Raw genomic sequence first — 21151 nt, forward strand, 5'->3', positions numbered from 1 at the left:
AAAGAGAAAAAGAAAAGAACACAGTTTAGAATTGCTTGCTTTTCTTCAATCAATCACCATAAGACACCTAGTTTTATAAAATTTCGTCAAATCTGTCGGCTGATTAACAAAATACAGGCATCTGTCAGTTAGCAAGCAGAATAATCCCAAAACTTTCATCGACCAGTCAGTGATTCTTTACCGTACACAGCTTCTATTTTTCATGTTGTTCCATTGCTGCAGAAAAGCTTTTGGTTGTAGTTGTTGGGTTCTGAATGTCATCTTGCCAAATAACAAATCAGAATTTTTGTTGGACCGGGTTCGAATATCCCAGTGGTCCTCAATCGTCCTTGTCTGCAAATTAATTTTCTAGTTGTCCCTATTCCAAAAACGAAACGCATTTCATAGTCAGATCATTTCTGAATATAGTGATAATAATGGGCAAGGCTCTCGGTTTGGTTAATCCTTAATCGCTTAGATTTAAGTATTTACTATCAATAAATAAGATCAAAGTTGAAAAAATGAAGAGTGGAAGTGCGGTTTTTTCAATGCGTCAATGTCTTAGAAAAAGCGACAACGCATTCTGCATAGAGAATTTCTGGTTCAAAAACTTTGACGGGTGTAGTTGGAAATCATTCTTTATAATAATCATCTGCAGTGATCAGTTTTATAACTATAATTCGTCTACATAGTAATAGTCTCCGCAACTGCCCCTTAAACCTCCCTCCAAGATTCCTTTACATTGCTAGAGAGCACTCTACAAGCTCATTAACCCTGTTCTGTATGCTGTCAAACAGTTATTTAGTTATGTGCATATAGGGAGCCAAATCAGAGCTCCGTGTGCACAATATCCGCCCTAGTGAGATCTGCGAGCTCAGCTTCAGCGGTCTGATCGGTGATTGTAGAGTCTTTGTCATGGGAATTCAGACAATCTGCTGAGGGATGCACAATGCCATACCCGAAGCCTTGCGCAGAGTTGCAGTATGTTTCCACTTGGCCGTCCTCCCTCTCCAAGTTGACGTCAGTCAGGACTATGTTGCTGCATGGAACTGTGTCACTGCAGGCAAATTTCATGGCCTTCGCACTCGTTGTGGTTCCAGAAATGTTCATGTACATGACTTGGGTTATTTCCACCGCTGATGTCTGAAATGTAAGGACAAAGAAAAGCAACACAATCACAATTAACAGAAATTTGACGGGGTATTGGTTATGATTGATTTAAGTGAAGAGTTCGGGAGTTTATATATGATCAGAGTCAAATGGCTGAGAATTCAGAGGTGAAGGAAAGAAGAAATTTAGAGCATTACCAGATTTTGACAAGGTTTGGGGGAATCGCAGTAAAACTGATCTATGATTATCGGGTTTGATACATTTTCCATCCTTACATTCTGAAAACGGACACCACGTACATAACCAGAACCACCCTATATACCCAAATGCAAAAAAGCGAATGTTACCATAGGGGATCCATCGACAACCCGAAAAATAAAATAAAGAAATCCAATTAATAGATTAAAAACCTGCCAAGTCTTAATCCTGAGGCCATTGGTCGTCTCCCTGAGGTATGCCGTATCCAAGACCACTTTTGTGACCATGTCAGTGGAGTTGCCCTTCCCAAGACTTCCGATGCTAAGTAACAGAATTTCGTGCCAATAAAGGTAATGAGAATAACAATTTTCATTTCATTTACTTATATTTTAAACGATGAAAGACTAATTTGAGCCTGCTTTGTATCTCTTTTGGGAGGACATGACTACATGAGACACAAACTGTAGCATTAGTCTGCAACAAAAGTAGATGATACCTGATTCCATGTCCTGGTCCGCAAAAGATTCTCTTCATCTTAATTCCGGAGGTACCACTGACAATTGAGACGCAATCATCCCCTTAATCAACAGGAAATACAATGTGTCATGTGATTGAGCGCCTTTCAAGTGTAAACTATTGTTTCTTTCGTACCCAATCAAATATTATTTTATGATATTCTTTCTTCTCTTCATATAACCAATTTGATCTCGTTACCATTCCAGTTCCTGCTTTTGAGTTATGAAAAGTGATATGAGAAATGATATTGAAGAAAGTTTGAGAACCTGTTCCAATTTTGCAGTCTTGGAGAACCACATTAGTAGATGCTGTGATATGGATTCCATCAGTGTTGGGACTGTCTCCTGGAGCCGAGACTAATACTGCATCAACTCGCACCCCGTCACAATGAGAGATGACAAAATTCATCTGTTGGGCGTTCTTGATGGTGATGCCTTTTACCTTTATAGCTGAGCTTTTATCAATAGTAAATGCCTGCAAATAAAAACCCAACTTAAATTCTATCCAGCGATCATCCTGATCCATGTCATTTAAATAAATTCATTTTTGCATCGGAAGGAAAAGTACATACTGTTGGTGCCCCTCTGCAAGGCTGTAGAAAAAAAAGGAAACAGAGATAAATCAATATGAAATTGTAAATGGTCTGGATTTAAGTATTTGGATACAGTAGAAATGATAATATGCGAAGATTTACATTTGTCTTGTTCTTTTTGCAGGATGCGGCCCACCATTTACTGCCTGAGCCGTCAATAACGCCATCCCCTTGGAAAAGGACTCCGGTCAATTTAGTGAAATCAAGCCATGTTCGTGGAAATCTCGGATCCCAGTTATTAGGCTCATCCGGAGCTACTATAGTTCCTTCAATCTGTGCATCAGTCGTACCATTTACAAACATGAACATTTCATATTTTCATACCATTGCAAAGAGGTATAAAGAGATGGAATATAAATAGTTATCATTGATGATTAGAACGAAGATGGATTACAAGGATCTAACTTTACTAAAATCAAGAAAGGTTTTACCTGGATGATTAGGTTATCCTCGCATGGCCCTTGAAATTTTGTAGCATTCACTAGATACTGGTGCCCTTGGGGTACCAAGAAAACTGCATTTGTTGTATTGCAAGCGATACCCCAGGCTTTCTGGAAAGCCTAAGAATAATGGCATTGTAAAAGGATTAAATGTCAACAATTATGGCAAACAGTTCGGGTAAATGATTTTTCGTGGTTAAAATTGGCAAAGTTCAGACATGCTAGAGCTGTGAAGCGTCATGTCCTTTTTCCAATAAATTAACTGCTGATCACGATATGTTGTATAATATTCATTCAGTTTATTGGTCTCAAAAGTTGAGTATCAATATTTTGGCAAAACTAGTATTTAAAAGTGGTTCTAATTGTTCAAGAAATGAGGCGCATTTGAATGACAAAAAAAAGTGACCAACTATACAGCTGTGTATGCTCACCTGAGTATCATCAGAAACTCCATCTCCAACTGCAGCAAAGCTATCCACGTTAACAAGAATCTTGCAACCTCGTTCACTTTTCCATGTCGGAATGTCGAAAACATCCAGCTCGCTGTCTTCTTCTATGTGAAAACTTTCAAGCTCATGAAGCATGCAACTGTTGTCAGACACCACGTTTCCTGCAACTCCAAACACTGCTATCAGCATACCAAAACCGAAAACCGCAGAGAATTTATCCATGCTTGTCTTTTTTTCTTTTTTTTTTGCAAGATCGATCGATTCATATAACTTCAATGAACAATGGGTTACCATTTATACGTACAGATTAGTTTAAGAATTGCAAAGGGTTTTCTGGGATAAAATGGCTTGGCTTGGAAGTAGATGAAGATGTTACATTTTCTACAAGCCCACACTTAAAGCAAGGGAAAATCTTTGTTGCTTGCTTTACTCTAAAATTAGTGAACAAAAATGCACCAGTAATAGGGGTTTCAGTGTGAGGAATCTGTTTCAGGATAAAGGGAAAGTAAAGATATATCAGCAGAGTGCAATACTTTCTGGAAAAATCGATTTTTAAGGATTTTTAAGGACAATTTGAATATTTAAAAATTGAAATAAAATGATTGGATGTACAGTGGCAGTGCCGTACAACAAAATCTAAAATGTTTTTCTTGTAAGATAAGCAGAAGAAAAGGTCAACGAGTTAGTTAGACGAAAAATAGAAAAACATAATAGTAACAGACTAACAGTAACTCTATTGAGAAGATGTAAACCTCGTAAGCAGGGGCCAGCTAGGTGAAAATTTAGCTGAAAGCATCATGCGGTGGAGAGAATTCCGGTGAGACTGCTTGATTAGGACAACTCTCATACAAAGTAGGATCGCGTGGGACCGAGTGGAGTCAAGTGGGATTAAAATACAAGGGATCCCGTGTTTCTGTGAGAGGTGGTTAACGGAACCCCTACCTAAGATTTTCTCCATACAGTGTAACAGTGGGGTCAAAGAAGAATCCGATCAGGTGGTTTCATCATTTCAAAATGTTAGCAGTGATGGTGACTGTTTACCTCGAACCAAACTGTGACCCATCTCCCATTTCACTTTTCTTGCAATTGCAATTTCCCTGATTTGCATTGCAGTGTCACACTCTCCAATTTCAGAATAAAATTTTGAAGCTTGCATTCAAAACTCTGGATCTTCGACATCAAACTCCAATAATAAAGTTTTTACAGTTCGTCCTCCGACTGTTTCGTTATTGTGTACCTTACAACTTAGCAATAACGAGCTCCACATCACAGTCCCCATTAACCGGTGCCTGCTGCAGCAACTCTTCAGCTTCCTCTAGCAAACCCGCCCGGCCTAAGAGATCAACCATACACGAAAAATGCTTTCTGTCCGGAGAAATATCATATAGTTTTTTCATTGAATCAAACACAAATCTTGCTTCTTTGACCAGTCCTGAATGGTCGCACCCACTTAACACACCTAAGATTGTCCCTTTATCAGGTGTGAGACCCCTTGTGATCATTTCTTGAAGCAAATCAAGACCTTCGCTTCCCCTTCCATTCCGGGCATATCCATGGATTTTCAATGTAAAACAAATGATATTTGGTAAAGGAAGTTGTTCGAAAACTTTCCGAGAAAGCTTGACATGGCCACATCTTGCATATGCATCGATTAGTGAACACAAAACCGCAATATCAGATTCAAAACTTGATTTTATTGCACAACAGTGTTACCAATTTGCAGCTTCCCAAACTTGCCAAATCAGAAATAGATAAGGTTTTCAGGGTCGTGGATAGAGTAACTTCATCAAGGCCAATTCCCTCATCAACCATCAAAACAAACATTTCCACCACGTCCACAATAACACCACAATGCAACAAAGAGGTCATCAAAGAATTACAACACTCCAGCGTTTGCTCATGAACAATTTCATAAATAGACACTGAACTTTCAATGTCACCGCATTTCCCGTACATGTCTATTAGAGCAGACTGAACATAAACATTCCCACCGTGACCAAAACCCAACTTCACAACATAAGAGTGCATCTGCCTTCCAAGTTCAAAATTCTCAGTCCTACTAGCTAAATTCAAAAACCATACAAACAAAGTTACGATCGATGGCCTCTTCTCCCAAAACTGCATCTCAGCAAATAACTCGAGCGCATCAAGTGGTAAACCATTTTTGGTGTAGACCTTCTTCGGAATAGCTTCAAATGCTTCTGTTGCATCAATCAAGCTCCCACAAGCAGAGTATAAATCCACCAGAGCATTGGCAACGAATGTATTCGATTCCACCCATCCGTCCTTAACAATGCAGCAATGTAGATGCTTTCCTGCTTCCAAAAGCCTCCCACTACAACGTCCGCAGATCAAATAACAAAAAGTAAGCACATTTGGATCCACACCATCCAATTCCATCCTGGAAAACACACCACATAACTCATCCACCCGACACAACACACAAAACCCACGTAACAACACATTCCAAACAGCTAAGTTTCAGTCCAGCAACTCATCAAACAGCTTCAAAGCTGCATTGTCTAGTCCCATATGGAAATAAAGATCAACAAGTGAACTCCCTACATACAAATTCAAGCCGAACCCAAGTGAGACAACCCTGCAATGAACTTGCATTCCTTCTCTACAAAACCCTGCGTCATTATAAACACCCAAAACCGACGAGAACGTCGACGCACTTTCTCTAACTCCTTGTGAAACCATTTCAGCGTACAAGTGAAAAGCCTGTTCCGGAAACCCAAGTCGCCCGTGCCCAGAATAAGCATGTTATAGGTAACAACATCGTATACAGGCATTTCATCGAACAGTTTGACAGCATTGTTCAAGTCCCCGGATTTTATCAAGCCGTCGATTTTCTGGTTGTTGGATTAAACTAGGTCGCGAACACTGGGTTCAAAGTACGAGTCTGAACGCAGTTATGACGACGCTGACGAAGCTGTGGATACGTTAACGTTTGGCGCAAACGTTGTTTTGAAACGTACGGAAGACAGTGACCTAGTAATCCGCATTGGGCATCCGGCTCTCGGAAGTGAAATTGACAACATTCGAATGTATTAATCTCGGGTTCGGATTAATTATTGACCGATTGGCTTTTTAAATAAAATAATTCATGGGATTTGCACAATTCTCATTTTAGTCTATGATATTTAAAATCAATAAAAGTGTTCATGAGATTTCATCATTAATCATTTTAGTAATTCTATGAAAAATCTTCATTAAATAAGAGTAAATGACAAAAATACCGTCATTTTTTTTTTCAAATCATTTTGGTCTATTATTTGTTAAATTGAGAGTATTTTTATCATTTTAATCCTTATTTAAGATAATTTTTTGCAGAAAGACCAAAATGATTGATGGTGGGGAATCTTAATGATCACTTCTATTGATTTTAAATCTCAGGAACCAAAATGAAGAGTTATGCAAATCTCAGAAAGACCAATTTCATTACCCTCCTTGTCGTTCTGGTGTCATTTTTTATGTGATGTTCTAAACAAATACAATGCTAAGTGAATTGACGATATTTTAAATTACTCTTAATCAATATCTTAAATTGTTATAACTAAAAGTGAAATTGACAATATTCTAAACTACTCTTCGTTAGTATTCTAAATTGTTATAACGAAAAGTGTAATTGACGATATTCTAAAATACCATGACAAAGAGGCAAAATTTAAAAATTGAATATAAAAAAGAACATAGTTCAAACCGACTACCTCACATCTGCAAAAAATACATTGACCTAACAAACTTGATAACAAGCTCGAAGAACACATTTTGAATACATTTTTTTTAAAATTTTTTTTACTAATATTAAGAGGAGGAAGGATTAAAACTATACATAATTTGGAAAAATGGAGAGTTTTCAACCGAGACATATCAGTATAAACTCAATATCATATCCACTAGAATATTAGATCTCGTGAATACCTTTGCTTTGCTTGCAAATTGTGCTTTATTTATTTGATTCCTACAAGACAAACTTTGCTTGCAATATGCAAATGAACAGCCATGAAACATTCAGAAAAAAAGAGTACGTAGAAAAAAAGTGAGCAAATCTTCGAACCGTCACAAGACATGGACGACGAACATTATTTTACATCGACGACGACACCTCCCGGACAATAGGAAACCCATTTTCCTCACCATAAGCAAACAGCAATCAAGTTCATACAAGTATTACACAATTATAATGATATTGACACCATTGATTTACATTTAGCAGCAAAAGGCCAAAAACACAACAAGCTTTCAGATCAATAACATTAACATGTAGCTGCAATCGCCTCCAAAAGGGAGGCCACAAAGCGCATCTGAGTTTCTTCATTGATTCTGGAAAAGAGAGGAACGTGGACGAATAAAGATTTGTGGCCCTTTTCTTCTGCAAAACGGAGGGAATGATAGTAGACATAATTGCACACAAAGCGCCCGGCATCATCTGATGTTGCCACATCATATCCCTTCTTCTTCAATATCTTAAGGATTGCCTCGGTCGAGCAACATGTCTTCAAGAACCAAATGGTGGAAAAGTTAGCACACATGGACACGTGAGACAGAAGGGGGACGAGATGACTACATGAGCATGATAAATAGTTTCTTGGATGACGACACATTATGCCAAGTCCAGTATTAGTGATTCACTCAAAACCTAAAAGAAGATGGACAATTAATTTGTTTATATACAGCAAAACTTCCTATGCAGCAGTTCCCCTTTCAGTTTCAATTAGAATTAGTAGAATCAGTCACGAGGGTTCATCCACAAGTCATCTACCAATTTATTGATTGGGAAACTAAGCACACCAATACGTGACAATATCATTACATTCCACGTAAATCAATGTCAAACCCTGCAACATCGAAGGCTTGAAGCCTTTGCCTCGGTTGCTTATATAAGAAAACGCAAAAATTCTGCAAAATGTTAATTCAGCACAAAGTGAAACTACACATTGAACTCTGACCCTAAGTATTTGATGCCCGACTCTGACAGCATATCGAAATTCGACAAAAGATAAATTGTGTTTTATGAATAATAAATATAGTATTGCAAATAGATTGTACAAATACCTCTCTCACTCGAGAAGTTCCTCCATCCTCAGGGACTATTGGTAGTTGCTGGAAGAAGAGCAATAAAAGAAAACTAAGTTCAACAAATTCAAGATAATAGGAACCCTGGTAAAGTAAAATACGGAAACACCGCTAAAATAGGAAGAATCAGACTCACCTGAGGTTGCCATCCTAACTCATCTGGACAGCGGAAAGTGGCTTCATTTACTGCTTGCTGCTCAATAGCAAATTTTACAGCCCCACTATTTACCCCCAAGTGAAGCTGAAGAAGCAACGAAATTAAAATGATAATAACAACATACAGAGGACTGCTGTTAAATTAAGTTTCTGCATAAAAATGTGTATTGGAATCTGTTCACACAAATTCATGAAAACATTTATCTGCAAAGCAACAAAACCTGACAAGAAGCCTCCAGTGAGGCACAAAAAGTTTATGGCAAGTTAGGAATCAAGATATCAATGTTAGCCTTAATCTTGGGCTAACAAAATGTAATTCACGGCAGCTGAATGGGGTTAGACCATGATAGTGTAACGATGAACTGAAGCAAAAGTGTGCATTGTGTGTTTAACAAAAGCAACTAAACAATCAGAGATCAAAATGTCTTGTCAGTCCTCTCCTCACAGTAATAAACAAGGGTAGCAAGATGAACTCATGAAGCACAAGGGGACCATCTAAGTCAATAGATGCATAAATTTTATACTGCAAGTTAATTCCTCAAATGCCAAAAAGGAAACCAATGCGGTGACAGAGTCCAAACATTCCCAAAGAAAATAACTTTTCCAGATTTAGAACAATACTATCTAACAACCCAAAACAATGTGGATGCTTTTTTCATTTCTAGCAATTCAAACCCCGAAAACGAAACTAAATTTTGCAATCCTAAAGGAGACACTCACCCATACGACTTGTTCATTGCTCTTAGAATCGGTTGCCGAAATCCCCGATTCCATGGCCTTGTAAAGAGCAGCGCGCGCACCGTCTCCTGCTGTTTCAAGAACATCACAGCTGCCAAGTTTAAGACCAGCAGGCAACCCTCTCTTCTCAACAAACACCCTCAGATTGCCAACTATAGTCTCTGTGGGATTCTCAGCAACCCCCTGGAACTTCTTGAACCCGCTCACATGAACAACAACACTCTTTGGTCCTTCTGATCCCATTTCCTCACTCTGCACCCGAATACAATTCCCAATCTTCAATAAACTCCGCTGTCAAAACACAAAATTCAAAATTTTCAAAACCCCAACCTTCGTTTTCGATAAAGGTACAATCTTTTTGGTCAAATAAGGCATCCCATCAAAGATTCTGAGATAATCAGGCTAGTTTACTAGTAATTTAAGCATCAAACACCATTTTTTTTTTACTTGAATATAACGAAAAATGCGTGCTTTTACAGCCAAAAATGGGAATTAAGCCTTGGAATTATCAGTTGACCGATTAGAATTTCATTACAAAAAACAGAGAAAAATCCAGAATTTAAAAGACAAAGGGACTAAAGAAATATATATTCAGAGTCGGATGAAAGCAAACCTTGGAAATTCAGGACGGAGCTCTCGAGTCCGTGGAGAGTTTGGAGAAGGAAAATGCCGTCCGCAAACTGAAGAAAGCAAAAGCCGGCTTTGGCTTCTGCTTCTTTCTTCGGCCTTTAAGCTTTAACTTTGCTTGCTGGAGGCTAATTAAATAGCCATTTGTTGGTCAGTCTTTTACGAAAATGCCATGGTAGTCTTCCTCATCCCCCGTATAATAATGCCTACAGGGCGGTGGGACACGTCATATACTTTAATTACATCAAATGATACTTGGGTCCATATAAGTGTTCTGCCATGAACCCATTATTTAATTTACATCAAACAACACATGTATTAATAAACCTAACCAAATCGACCACTCTGCAAGCCCATAGTATCGTAAAAATTCGGTCAAGCCATTCACACGCAACCAAAGCTTTCATGTCCATGAGCTATAGCTGCACGTAGACACCTTGAAGGTGTCAATTTACGTATAGATTGATCTAAAGATGTCACGTGTCGAACGTGTAATTGTGTGCTTTTTAAATACTTAGCGGCTGTCGTGTAATTGATGAATTTTTTATGTTAAACAGAGGTGAAGCCATGAATGGATTAGGATGGTCCCAACCCATCCTGAGATTTCTTTTTACTCATAAAAGCTTGGTATTATGCTTATGATTTTCAAGGTTTTTCCAAAAGATCAGGCCACAATCTGACCTTTTTACTTAATTTCATCCATCAGGATTGCTTGTGAGCTTTAAGAATGACTCTAGTTTGAGACCAATGGAAGGAAAGAAGAAAAAAAATGAAAGGTTTGAAGTTTAAATCTGAGAAAGAAGATGATGAAAACGACACAAATCAGACTCTAACAACAATGATCGTGGTTGTCACATAAAGATGACATATGCTTTTTTTTTTTTTGCAAGCACTTAAGCCCTTTGTCACGTAAAGATGTTGTGGGAGGATAAAATCTGGTTTCAACTCATGGGCCACTACCAATCATCCAAGGGGAAAGTGTTGTGCAAGGTAAAAAGCCCACAAGAAATATACGGACACAAGGGAACGTGCTTAGATAACTACCCCACTACGGAGGAGAAGTGGGAGAGGGTGACAGGTCGTGGCACTTGTTCCCAAAGCATGCAGTCATATGACAGATGACCACTGAAGAAGTGGGAATGAGGATTGGGCATGGTGCTTGATCCTTAAGCATGCAATCCTATCAATAGGGAGAGGAGCCAAAGGACAAGGTACGTAATCAAAACCTGAGAAAATCCAGAGAATAGAAAATCAATCGATTAACTTGAGCGTTGGAGTATCTCTTGCAGGTACCACCCGGGCAAGCTACAAAAAAAGACTATTCAGGGGCATCTCTAGCGAAAGATTTGGCGAACGTGAGAATTGCGGTCAACGAATCTGTGTTCTTGTGAGAAATCTCTCTCCAACAGTTGGCGCCGTCTATGGGAAAAAAAACAAAATCGAGTTACAAACATGATTGGATCCGCACAAGAAGTTCTGAATGCCTCCGAAGATGCAGGGACTTGATCGGTACATACGAGGTCTCAATCCCATGGTAATGAACCCATTCTTGCCATGGAACAATTTAGAAGGCTAATAAGGGAATTACGTGAAACAAAAAAGATAGCCAATGAGGCATTGAAGAAGGCTGAAGCAAGAAACGCAGCGGAAAATGTGGCCGGCATTAAGAGACAGTGTGCAGAAGAGAAAGATAAGGAGGGCAGCTCTAGTAGTGCGCCATCCAGCAACTGTATTAAGGTGATGAAAAATCATGGCAAAGAGGATCACATGGGGAAAGGATCGAAAAAAGTAAAAGATGTTGATTTGCGAGAACAAATTGAGAAGATTGTGAAGGGATACAAGTTACAAACCCCAGCAGAACTTGCTTTAGAAACGGCCAAAGGAATCCGCAAATCACCATTCATGGAGGACATCCTGAAAGCTAAAAAACCTGCCAAGTTCACCCAACTAAAGTTCAGGTTGTTTGAAGGCACGATTGATCTTGTTGAGCATATTTACCACTTCCAACAGCAGAATGCGCTCGAAGGAGACAACGAGGCCCTTCTGTGCAAGTTGTTCCCCTCAAGTCTTTCGGGATCATCTTTAACTTGGTTTAGACAACTGAAACTGAGGTCTATCGAAAGTTTTACAGAGCTATGTGAGGCATTCATATCTCAATATGTTTGCAATCGGAGGCCAAGAAAAGATGTTACGATCTTGTTTAGCACTAAACAAAATGTTGGCGAAAGCCTCAAAAGCTATGTGACTAGGTTCACGAAAGAAATGTCCACCCTAGAAGAATGTGATTCTCACACTGCGTCTTTGGCATTCCGAGAAGGGTGTTGCTGGAACAAAGATGCGTAGGTCGTTAATCGAAATTCCACCATTAGACATGAGGGAGGTGATGGCTCGAGCTGATGGAATTATCAGACTAGAGGAAGAGGAACTTATCCAATCAAAGCAGGCCACATCCACTATTGCTGCATCTCCAGTGGGCACTACTGTGCCAATCTTGAAACCCACGACTTAGTTGAGGAACAAAGAGAAATCGCTGCACTACAACTTGCGAACTACCAGAACCAAGTTGCTGCTTACTTCAACAAACAGGTCAAGTTGAAAAGATTCAGGGTAGGAGAATGGGTATTAAGAAAGGTCATGGAAAACACAAAAGATTTGAATGCAGGGAAGCTTGGACACATATGGGAATGACCATACGAGGTGACCGAAGCCTTCGGAAAAAGAACTTATAAACTCAGGCACGTTGAAACAGGTCAGTATGTGCCGCGCCCATATAATGCAATTCATTTGAGAAAGTACCACATTTAGCTTTTCGTGTTTATGTTTACTGTGTTTAAATTTTTGTTTCCAGCAATGTTGAAAGGTAAATCCCTTTTTGTCTTCCTTCCATGTCGAAGGGTGTATCCTTGGATGTATGTTAACATCTCCCTATTGTTTGATAAATAAAGTTGCATTTCATTCAAACCTTAAACCAAGGGATGAGGATCGAATCAAGATCGAAAACATAAGATCGAGTGGGGAAAGAAAACCCAAGATCGGATGGGCAGAGACGCAATCAAGATCGAGAATCTAAGATCGAGTGGGAAAAGAAAACCCAAGATCGAATGGGCAAAGACCCATCCAAGATTGAAAATCTGAGATTGAATAGGTAAAAAAAAAAAAAAAAAAAACGATGAAGACAAATATGGTCTCTCTAATGCACGACTGCTAGTGGTACCGACTAAACTCTCTTTTTATAAATATATTTACAAAGAGAGAGAGTGAGAGAATCAAGTGTGTCGGTGTGTGTGTGTGTGTGTGTGTATTGATATATGTATATATAGGTGTGCAGATTAGATGTGCCGACTAGGTGTGTAGCCTAGCATTGTGGATTATATGTGTGAGCAGGAAACATACATGGTAAATATATATATATATATGTGTGTGTGTGTGTGTGTAAATCAGGTAAAAGTGTATGTAGGTGTGCAGACAAGATGGGATAGAGATCTATATAATAAATATGATATGGGTGTCAGTCCACTTTCGTAACGTTAGTCCTCGTTCGTAAATCATGTCAAAGTGTCAGTCCTTGCTCGTAAATCCTCGTTCGAAAATCATAGTGGGAATATCTTATTCGTAACGAAACGAATGCTTAGGTACATATATGTGTAGCTTGTCAGACAACCTACTCAGTTAAATTTCATCAATTCGTAAGATGTCAGTCCACTTTCGTAACATGTCAGTCCTCGTTCGTAAGTTCTCGTTTGTAAATCATGTCAACGTGTCAGTCCTCGCTTGTAAATCCTCGTTTGAAAATCATAGTGGGAAGATCTTATTCGTAACGAAACTAAGGCTTAGGTACATATATGTATAGCCTGTCAAACAACCTACTCAGTTAAATTTCGTCAGTTCGGACGAGACGGAAACAAAAACGACATCGAGTGTTTCGTCGTGTGATTGCGGTGGACTTTATATCGGAGGAGCTCAGACCAAACAGACGACAAGTCATTGAAGTGAAGCAATTTGAGAAGAAGAAATGGGGAAGATTCCGGTGAAGATGAGAGCAGTGGTGTACGCGCTGTCGCCGTTTCAGCAGAAGGTGATGCCCGGCCTCTGGAAGGATCTCACCGGCAAGATCCACCACAAGGTCTCCGAGAACTGGCTCAGCGCCACCCTCCTCCTCACTCCTCTCGTCGCCACCTACTCGTAAGTCTTCGATCTAAAAAATTAGGATTAGGGTTTTCCGATTATGTTTCTAAATCAGTAATTGATGACATTAGTGCCCAATTGTAACGGTTTTTGAAGTGGGTCGCAAGTATTTTTGGTGAATTGTTGGAATTTATGGTCAACATGTTGGGTTTGGGACTGGTCTGATTTGGGGATTGTGAAGATTTGGGTGGATTAGTAGATGATTTGGGTTTTGATTTGGTGGGATTTGCAGGTATGTACAGTATTACCAGGAGCAGGAGAAGTTGGAACACAGGTACTGAAGATTGGCTTTGATTTGAGATGAAAAGATAGGGAAATTTTCTTGTTAGCTGCAATGATAAACTTTGTTCTCTGATTGCAATTACACTAGTTGTAATTTGAATGTTTGTATTGAATTAAATGACAGTGACCCTGAAATGAAGAAGGGTTTGAGTTTCATTTTTCTGGAAACAAGTTTGTAATTTGAAGCTGATATGCAAATTCAAGCTGCATAATAATTTGAGATTGCAGTATCTGTTTCATTTATCTACATTTAAATGTGCAACTGCATTCTGCTTATTACCGAAACCAAATCCTCGCACCATTCGATATAGGTGCAGGATTGATGCTGGTACTTGGTCCTCTGCTAGTAGATTGTAACCTCTTGATGAGGACGACTTGTATGTAAGGTTATTTTTCTCTCGGTTATTTTTCTCTCTCCATTTGGCATGAATAGTGGACCGGGATATCACGCGGTGCTGAACTTGTTTCATACAAGTTGCTCTGCTCTCCTCTCCTTGATGAGAGTGAGGCCACTACATTGTGGCAAGGCTCTTCAGATATCAAATGAAAGTTGATGCCATGGACAACGATTGTCCGGGCCGTAACTTGAGCAATGCAGCATTGTCTGCGCGGCTCTTGGTGATCTGCAGGTGAATTTGTTTGATGAAGCATGAGTTTATGCAAGGACTGGAAGGTGTATCGTGGTTGAGCTTTCATGTGCATGTATAAGGATCATATGTTAGCCCGACGGAGAAACGATAGCCTTCGTTCCATACCAATCCGTCCCAGGTGTGGCCTGTTACAAACTTCTCGGAGAAACGATGCACGGCAGAAACTAGAAAATCGTAATTGAAATTTTACACCGAATCATTGAAAAATCAATCATAACGTTGTTATGTGCAAGTCTAAATGCCATAGCTGCTTCAGAAGAACAATCATCTAGTGCAGCTAATTACAAATGGAAGCCTGAACCACCAAAATTTATCCTTTATCCAGGCCAAAAAAATCATTAATCTGTGGTGCCGTCTTGGCACCATGTAGCCTCGAATTTACAAACACGGTTCTCATCCGCTTCCTCATCTCTCGTTCTGATTAGACTCCGGAAATGCTCTTGACAACAGCAAGTTCTTTATCCTAATAATTAGAGCAAAGACGCCGTAGCATGGGAGATGCATCAATCCAACCCCAAGATACCTGCAAGGTTGACGACAATGATAAGGCGCAATGTACATGCAGTCCAGTTTCTGCAATATTTGTTTGTCGAGGTTAGAAAAACATACCATAAGGGAGCATACGAGGATGACAGGTCGAGAAATGGATAAGGCCACCTGTATCGAAGTTATCATGTTTATGAGCTACAGTTAAGTTTCTTCAATCTCAAACAAAAGTAATTTGACATGTAGTTTTACCACATGGATTTGCAAGCATGGAATATCCACTGAAAAATCACGAATACTCCCGTCCACAGCACAAAATATGCGATTCGAAACAATGGAAACCGCTGAAAGGAGGAAGAAGAGAGAAGTTTTTAAGCTTTAATCATGAAAAAAGAATAGAAAATGCTGTCAAAACGAACAAGGAACCAAACATACCATGTTATTCAAAAATGCCTCACCAAGGAGGAAAGGGGCATTGATTGAGTGCATTATGACCATCATCTGCAGTTGAATGAAGAGGAAGACACGTCAAACAAAAGCGGTTCACTACTGGAAAACAGCAACTCAACTCTAGTTACAAACTATAAGAAGACAAACAATTTTGACTGCTTCCACTGTAAGGGTGGTATATAAGAAACCTTAATGTCAATGAAATTAGCAGCCTCGTACTTACAAAATTCAGTTTGTAGTCTTTGGATGTTAGAAATGGATACAGAACAAGCCAAAATATGCAATCAGTGATAGCGACAGCACCTCCACACATCTATACACATGAACAAAGAGAAGGAAACAACCTGGTTGAGATAACAGAAGCTCAGATTTTACCTAACCTGGAAGAATCCAAGTCCAAATTTATTAACCAGAACTGCAGCCACTTGTTGGAGAAAACCTACCTGATAAATAATTTGAAAGATGTATTCGCGTGCACCTGCACCTTTGCGGCCATGATATTCTTCATGAGTAAGACTTTTAGATCTATTGGACGTATTGCCATTCTCCCCCAGTGTTGGAGCAACATAAGCGCCTCGCTCTTCATCCTCACCAATTCTATTGCGATGCTTATAAATTCCACGAAGCGAGACTAAAGATCCATACTATAAAATGATGTTCAGAACATATTAAAACTCGGGCTAATGTGATTCAAGGAAACCAAAGCATAATGACTCTCATATTTCATCAATCCTAATGAGCATCTTTGAGTGGTAAGATTGAACTGAGCGGTTGAAGGTACAAAAGCAAAGTACATATTATATTTCAAGTACTTTACTACAATGTAAATGCAGGTATGCTCAAGACGATTTAAATACATACCCCGAAATACAATGTGACCAAAACAAACGTCCACCTGTTAAGCACAATAGGCCAATAGAGTACATCAGCATATAGAGTGTTGCGCATATACAATTAACACAATAAGCTTCAAATTTGTGCGCATCCGCTCCTCAAAGAGTGGTTTCTAAGATCACGAACATGAAAAATACAAATAAATAAGATAGCTTACTGCGTATAGAAGTAAAAGATGCCGGCTCCATCAAGAGCAACATTAGCAACTATCAACCCCAACATCACAACAAAAGCAATTATTCTATAAGCAAGTAACCACGCGGGATGTATTCCTTTAAGACACGTCTTCCAGGCTTCATCCTCGTACAAAGTCCCTACCGTTTCTCGCTGATCCACTGCTCTCCTGCCCGTTCTCGATTTTTTGAAACCTTCATATTTCCATATAAGAACTGAGGCTACAACCATAGTAGATAAGATCCATATTGCACAAATGAGAAACCTCCAATTCAACCAATAACTCGCATCAGTTGTATCCGCAGTCATGACGGGTTGCCAAGTATGGTTCGATGATCCTGTGAAGAAACTCATAGCTCGTAAGTTTCACACGTACTTGCCCCACCAATTATGTTATCTAATTTGTATTCAAATTTGTCACAGAAATTGCAAAAACATAAAAGAGAAAATGGTAGAAACCAGAACAACCCTGCAAATTTTTGTGACAAAAACTGTGTAAAACAGTTAACATGTCAAATGTTAACAAAACAAAAACAACAGTTTCAAATGTTCGGGGAAGAAATAAAATCAGTTGCGCGGTTAGTTCGTTGTAAAAAAACCATCGTACAAATCAAATAACGATTCGACAGATGTGTAAAGCACAAATTATGGAACCCCAAAAACTACAGTGGGAAGGGATCATAATCCAAGTACAAATGCAGAAGAAAACAAATTAATAACAGGAGCTTTTTCAAGGTTAAATTCAGGAGCGGAAGAGGAGAGATTCTTTACTTTAAAGTGGGGTTTCTCGCAAAAATGTCGTCAACTCGCGATCACATCAAAACGAGAATAACAAACGTTGGTTCCTCCCAAAAGGAGAGGCCTGTCCGCCTTCGCTGGTGAATTTCCCGAAGGTTAAAAAAAAGATGGATTCTTTGCTTCTCTTTTTTCTTCTCCCAATTGTCTCGGAGAGAGAGAGAGAGAGAGAGAGAGCAAATGGAGGGTGTTTGGAAGATTTCAACTTTTTTCCATTTGTGTGTGTGTGAATGCTGCAGTTGGCGTGGAGGACTGGATCGGATGGGATTGGATTGGACCGGAGAACAATCAGAAAATGGAAGAGAAGACAGAATCAACTTTACCTCTTCCGGTCCACAATCAGCTATCGGATATGTATTCTTTATTTCTTTTGTTTTTTATTCTTTATTTAAAATTGCGAGGGATTTGGTGGTGCTACGTTCCAATTTTCCTGAAACAAGTACACCATTCAAAATAATTTCGAGTGGTAAATATTTGGAATGTTCGAGTTTAGATTTATTTTTGAAATAATTTTGTTTGGCCTACTAACATTTAGCCTCGTTTTTCAACCAAAAATGAAACAGACCTGTCGTTAGCACACCATCATTTAATAAGAACGGATATATGACGTCGTCATCAAAACATGAATTTATCTATGACATTGTAATGTTTTAAAAATGAGATGTGAAGTTAAAATTACAACTAAATTTGAAGGAACAAAATGTAATTTAAACTTCCAAGCATTTTCCCAACGTACGAGTGGCTATCCAATCCTTACTTTAGGAGATCGGAGCAGCACGACAACTTGTCGGTTGTTATGGAACAGATCCAACGGGATAGTTGTAAGATCTGAACGGCTAAGACAAATCTTAACGGATATTTGCAGAATGTGGGTGGCTGGTAAAATAAACGCTACAACAGGACTAAAAAGTAACAATGTGGAAACTATAAACCACAGGCTTCCTTTGCCAGATTTTATCGAAATTAATCATGGTCCAGTTTCTCTGCTATTACATCGACAGGTAATGATCCCATGGGGATTGAATCACTCTCATAAAATTCATCATCATCACTCTCATTATCGTAATCATTGTCAATATAGTCGTCGTATTCGCTATAAGGGTCCCTTTGGTCTTCTTCAAACACTTGAACCGAGCTGCCGGAACCGTCTTCGCTCGACACAATCAGCGCCGGATAGGAGTGCTCTGTCGCCTGCGAAACACTGTCGAATTCCTCGACCTTCTTCAAGAGTGCGTCAGGATCAAGGTCAAGCTCATCCAGAAGCAGTGCTTTGTTTGAGTCGATTGAGCGTTTCCAAAGAGACATCATTTTTGGGCTTGTTATCACTGTTTTGGCATCAGGCTTGCAAGGTTTATCATCTTCCTTGCCTGAAAAAGCATAATCAGAATGTAAACGAAGTCAGATGGAGCGTTATAAAATGGATCGTTATAAAATGAATCACGCATTACAGCCTAGAATCACAGAAGAAAATCACTGCTTCACGAATTAAATTGAATTCCTATTGCATTATTACTGAGAGAGAAACAAAACAATGTATACGGAATAATACACTGTAGAGACTTTGTCCACATCAATGTTCAACAAAACTTAGGACTCAAGAACGCAATTTCTAGGATATTGCTTCTCTTGCCAGTAACTGGTATGAACTTTACCAACAAACAGGTTGCAATCATGCCTGCCTTCTCCACTTTGTAAAGCTAGTCCAATCGATGGATGTCTACTCAACTCTAGTAGCCACAAGTCTAATATCAACTAACTTTTAACTAGAATTGGAAAAACAACAGAAGCTTCCTTGAACTTGGGTACAAATGACGCTCTAAAATATCCCGACTTGCCTTTTCTAATTATTAGGCCTGGCATTAGGACGCTGATTACAGAAGGCCCCACATGATGTGCATGCCTTTCCGAAATCATCTTAAATCGCTTAATTAAATTTTTTCTTTGATTTTTAACAGTTAACAGCCAACATAATCAATGTAGGAGAATATAAACTGGATAAAGAATTTCAAAATCATCTTTTAATTTCCTGAAACATGGTTTTGTTATCTTTTAATTCTGCGGTCAGTAATTTCTAAATTGGTCTTAAAAATAATCATGCGTGTGCAATGTAACTCATACCTCTTTCTGTTGATAATAGAATATCAAAATCATCTGGTTCTGAAGGCGAAGGTGCTGATTGATGCATTGATATCCAATTTGAACCCCTCCACATCAATATCTGTTCATCATCAAAAGAAAGTAGCACGCACGGAACCAATTCCTGTAAACAAGTGGAGATTAAGAGGGTTAGAAAACTGGGATAATGTTAGACAATGATTAGGTAACTCTTTGCAGTATCTAAATACCATCAAGCAATTTTTCAAAATGCTATCTGGCACTTATACAAAGCAATTCCCATCCATAGAAATAAGTAACTCCGAAAGGTTTTGAAATCAAGGAACAAAATATAACTACAGAAAAAGGCCAATGCTTATGTACAACCTTGAAAAGGTTATCGTTTCTTACATGCCTTTGTACAGGAACACGCTAAATGACACTGGATGAAGAGGAATAGAAAAAGAAGCAGCGTACAAACCTTAAGCTTAGCACCTAGCTTTTTGTAGTCACTTGCATGCATCCCTGTACAGTCAATCTTTACTAAGGGACTTCCTTCAAAAGCATGCCTAACATCTCTCACCAACGTAATGTATACTCCATTTTTGGCTGCAATTTGGAATAAACATAGAAATAGTCTGAAATAGTCATCTAAGTTATAAAAATCAAGTGTTCATTGTTCATCAACTAATCTTAATCCTAAGACAAAGTGACAGTTAATTATCAAACTTAATAGCTGCAAACCATGATTTAGATTTTTAGCTGCTTGCCACCAGTGAAAAAGATAAGCCAATTCAAACCATCTAATACAGATCAAGGGTGTAACGCTTCAAAGTTAAAAGAATACAAAAACCACTGGCATAGAAGAATCAAGTTTGCACCGCTTCAGAATAGCAAACCATAAATAAACTATGTCATGATATTTAAAAAGCCTTGCTTCACAGCTTATGGCTCAAGTTACTTGAAACAAGATAAAAACAGCAGACTAAAGTCAGCAACACAACCTTATATGAAACGAGCAGTACAATTCGTAGGGACCTGTACCTAATTTACATATTGGCAAAAGCCTTTTCCCTTTCTTCCGAAACACGTCTGCTTCATCTTTTGTCAACCCTTCTGGAGCTTCTTGGATAAGTTTTGGGTAGACTGGAGCAGCTGGTTTCCATAGCATCAGTGGGTATTGCGGGCGATTTGTATAGCTATAGTTTCTCCCACGGAAAAGATAAACCACACCGCCAACTCGATGTATGATCT

General features: G+C 38.9%; 5 protein-coding genes and 1 pseudogene across 7 annotated transcripts in view; 1 reads left to right on the forward strand and 5 right to left on the reverse strand.

Annotated features, from left to right (window-relative positions):
- Window positions 1-599: 599 nt before the first annotated feature.
- LOC125471317 (probable polygalacturonase At1g80170) lies at window positions 600-6000 on the reverse strand. 2 transcript variants are annotated; one of them, XM_048571598.1, is made up of 10 exons: window positions 4037-6000; window positions 3267-3445; window positions 2827-2955; window positions 2498-2668; window positions 2375-2395; window positions 2070-2277; window positions 1784-1865; window positions 1500-1608; window positions 1287-1403; window positions 600-1122 (listed from the first exon to the last, which is right to left on the reverse strand). In XM_048571598.1, exons 2-10 carry the CDS (start codon window positions 3417-3419, stop codon window positions 808-810), a joined length of 1305 nt encoding a protein of 434 aa, XP_048427555.1. In that variant the 5' UTR covers window positions 3420-3445; window positions 4037-6000; the 3' UTR covers window positions 600-807. The 2 variants fall into 2 exon arrangements, with proteins under 2 accessions (XP_048427555.1, XP_048427554.1); XM_048571597.1 differs by lacking the exon at window positions 4037-6000 and having other exon boundaries at window positions 3267-3772.
- LOC125471316 lies at window positions 4356-5987 on the reverse strand (annotated as a pseudogene).
- Window positions 6001-7300: 1300 nt separating the features above from the next.
- Window positions 7301-10033, reverse strand: LOC125471635 (pyrrolidone-carboxylate peptidase 1). Of its 2 annotated transcripts, none has more exons than XM_048572303.1 (5): window positions 9874-10033; window positions 9243-9551; window positions 8503-8607; window positions 8346-8393; window positions 7301-7786 (listed from the first exon to the last, which is right to left on the reverse strand). In XM_048572303.1, the coding sequence occupies exons 2-5, from the start codon at window positions 9501-9503 to the stop codon at window positions 7547-7549; spliced, it is 654 nt and encodes a 217-aa protein (XP_048428260.1). In that variant the 5' UTR covers window positions 9504-9551; window positions 9874-10033; the 3' UTR covers window positions 7301-7546. The 2 variants fall into 2 exon arrangements, with proteins under 2 accessions (XP_048428260.1, XP_048428261.1); XM_048572304.1 differs by having other exon boundaries at window positions 9243-9512; window positions 9874-10021.
- Window positions 10034-13884: 3851 nt separating this feature from the next.
- Window positions 13885-14601, forward strand: LOC125471221 (cytochrome b-c1 complex subunit 8-like). The gene is made up of 2 exons (XM_048571421.1): window positions 13885-14069; window positions 14305-14601. The coding sequence occupies exons 1-2, from the start codon at window positions 13900-13902 to the stop codon at window positions 14351-14353; spliced, it is 219 nt and encodes a 72-aa protein (XP_048427378.1). The 5' UTR covers window positions 13885-13899; the 3' UTR covers window positions 14354-14601.
- Window positions 14602-15169: 568 nt separating this feature from the next.
- Window positions 15170-18120, reverse strand: LOC125471220. Its single transcript, XM_048571420.1, has 9 exons — window positions 17780-18120; window positions 16992-17346; window positions 16802-16835; window positions 16384-16584; window positions 16164-16253; window positions 15926-15991; window positions 15743-15834; window positions 15614-15661; window positions 15170-15527 (listed from the first exon to the last, which is right to left on the reverse strand). The coding sequence occupies exons 2-9, from the start codon at window positions 17315-17317 to the stop codon at window positions 15410-15412; spliced, it is 975 nt and encodes a 324-aa protein (XP_048427377.1). The 5' UTR covers window positions 17318-17346; window positions 17780-18120; the 3' UTR covers window positions 15170-15409.
- A 601-nt stretch (window positions 18121-18721) lies between these two features.
- LOC125471464 (CRS2-associated factor 2, chloroplastic) overlaps window positions 18722-21151 on the reverse strand; it is a 3690-nt gene continuing 1260 nt past the window's right edge. Inside the window, exons 3-6 of the mRNA XM_048571863.1 lie at window positions 20942-21151; window positions 20379-20506; window positions 19922-20063; window positions 18722-19170 (exon numbers count right to left, since the gene is read on the reverse strand). The exon at window positions 20942-21151 is cut by the window's right edge and continues 16 nt beyond it. Of these exons, the coding sequence (XP_048427820.1) occupies window positions 18767-19170; window positions 19922-20063; window positions 20379-20506; window positions 20942-21151 (884 nt within the window). The 3' untranslated portion in view covers window positions 18722-18766. The remainder of the gene's footprint in view (window positions 19171-19921; window positions 20064-20378; window positions 20507-20941) is intronic.

This window comes from the organism of the source record quoted next, unplaced genomic scaffold (assembly GCF_019419815.1).
Source record: "Pyrus x bretschneideri cultivar Hongxiangsu unplaced genomic scaffold, Pyrus_bretschneideri_v1 Contig6, whole genome shotgun sequence".
In the NCBI taxonomy this organism is placed as follows: Eukaryota; Viridiplantae; Streptophyta; class Magnoliopsida; order Rosales; family Rosaceae; genus Pyrus; species Pyrus x bretschneideri.

What these genes read in the sequence shown, in the direction of transcription:
- LOC125471317 (XM_048571597.1), bottom strand. Translation starts at nt 3,578, where the DNA reads ATGGTAACCCATTGTTCATTGAAGTTATATGAATCGATCGATCTTGCA. An exon ending in GCAAAAAGAACAAGACAAAT is followed by an intron (nt 2,396 to 2,497) that starts GTAAATCTTCGC and finishes TTTTTTCTACAG; the next exon opens with CCTTGCAGAGGGGCACCAAC. An exon ending in TCAGGATTAAGACTTGGCAG is followed by an intron (nt 1,404 to 1,499) that starts GTTTTTAATCTA and finishes TTGGGTATATAG; the next exon opens with GGTGGTTCTGGTTATGTACG.
- LOC125471635 (XM_048572303.1), bottom strand. Translation starts at nt 9,503, where the DNA reads ATGGGATCAGAAGGACCAAAGAGTGTTGTTGTTCATGTGAGCGGGTTC. An exon ending in GCAATGAACAAGTCGTATGG is followed by an intron (nt 8,608 to 9,242) that starts GTGAGTGTCTCC and finishes TTGCTTCTTCAG; the next exon opens with CTTCACTTGGGGGTAAATAG. An exon ending in AGTTAGGATGGCAACCTCAG is followed by an intron (nt 8,394 to 8,502) that starts GTGAGTCTGATT and finishes CTCTTCTTCCAG; the next exon opens with CAACTACCAATAGTCCCTGA.
- LOC125471221 (XM_048571421.1), top strand. Translation starts at nt 13,900, where the DNA reads ATGGGGAAGATTCCGGTGAAGATGAGAGCAGTGGTGTACGCGCTGTCG. An exon ending in CCTCTCGTCGCCACCTACTC is followed by an intron (nt 14,070 to 14,304) that starts GTAAGTCTTCGA and finishes TGGGATTTGCAG; the next exon opens with GTATGTACAGTATTACCAGG.
- LOC125471220 (XM_048571420.1), bottom strand. Translation starts at nt 17,317, where the DNA reads ATGACTGCGGATACAACTGATGCGAGTTATTGGTTGAATTGGAGGTTT. An exon ending in TCTTTCAAATTATTTATCAG is followed by an intron (nt 16,254 to 16,383) that starts GTAGGTTTTCTC and finishes TCATGTGTATAG; the next exon opens with ATGTGTGGAGGTGCTGTCGC. An exon ending in AGGCATTTTTGAATAACATG is followed by an intron (nt 15,835 to 15,925) that starts GTATGTTTGGTT and finishes TCCTCCTTTCAG; the next exon opens with CGGTTTCCATTGTTTCGAAT.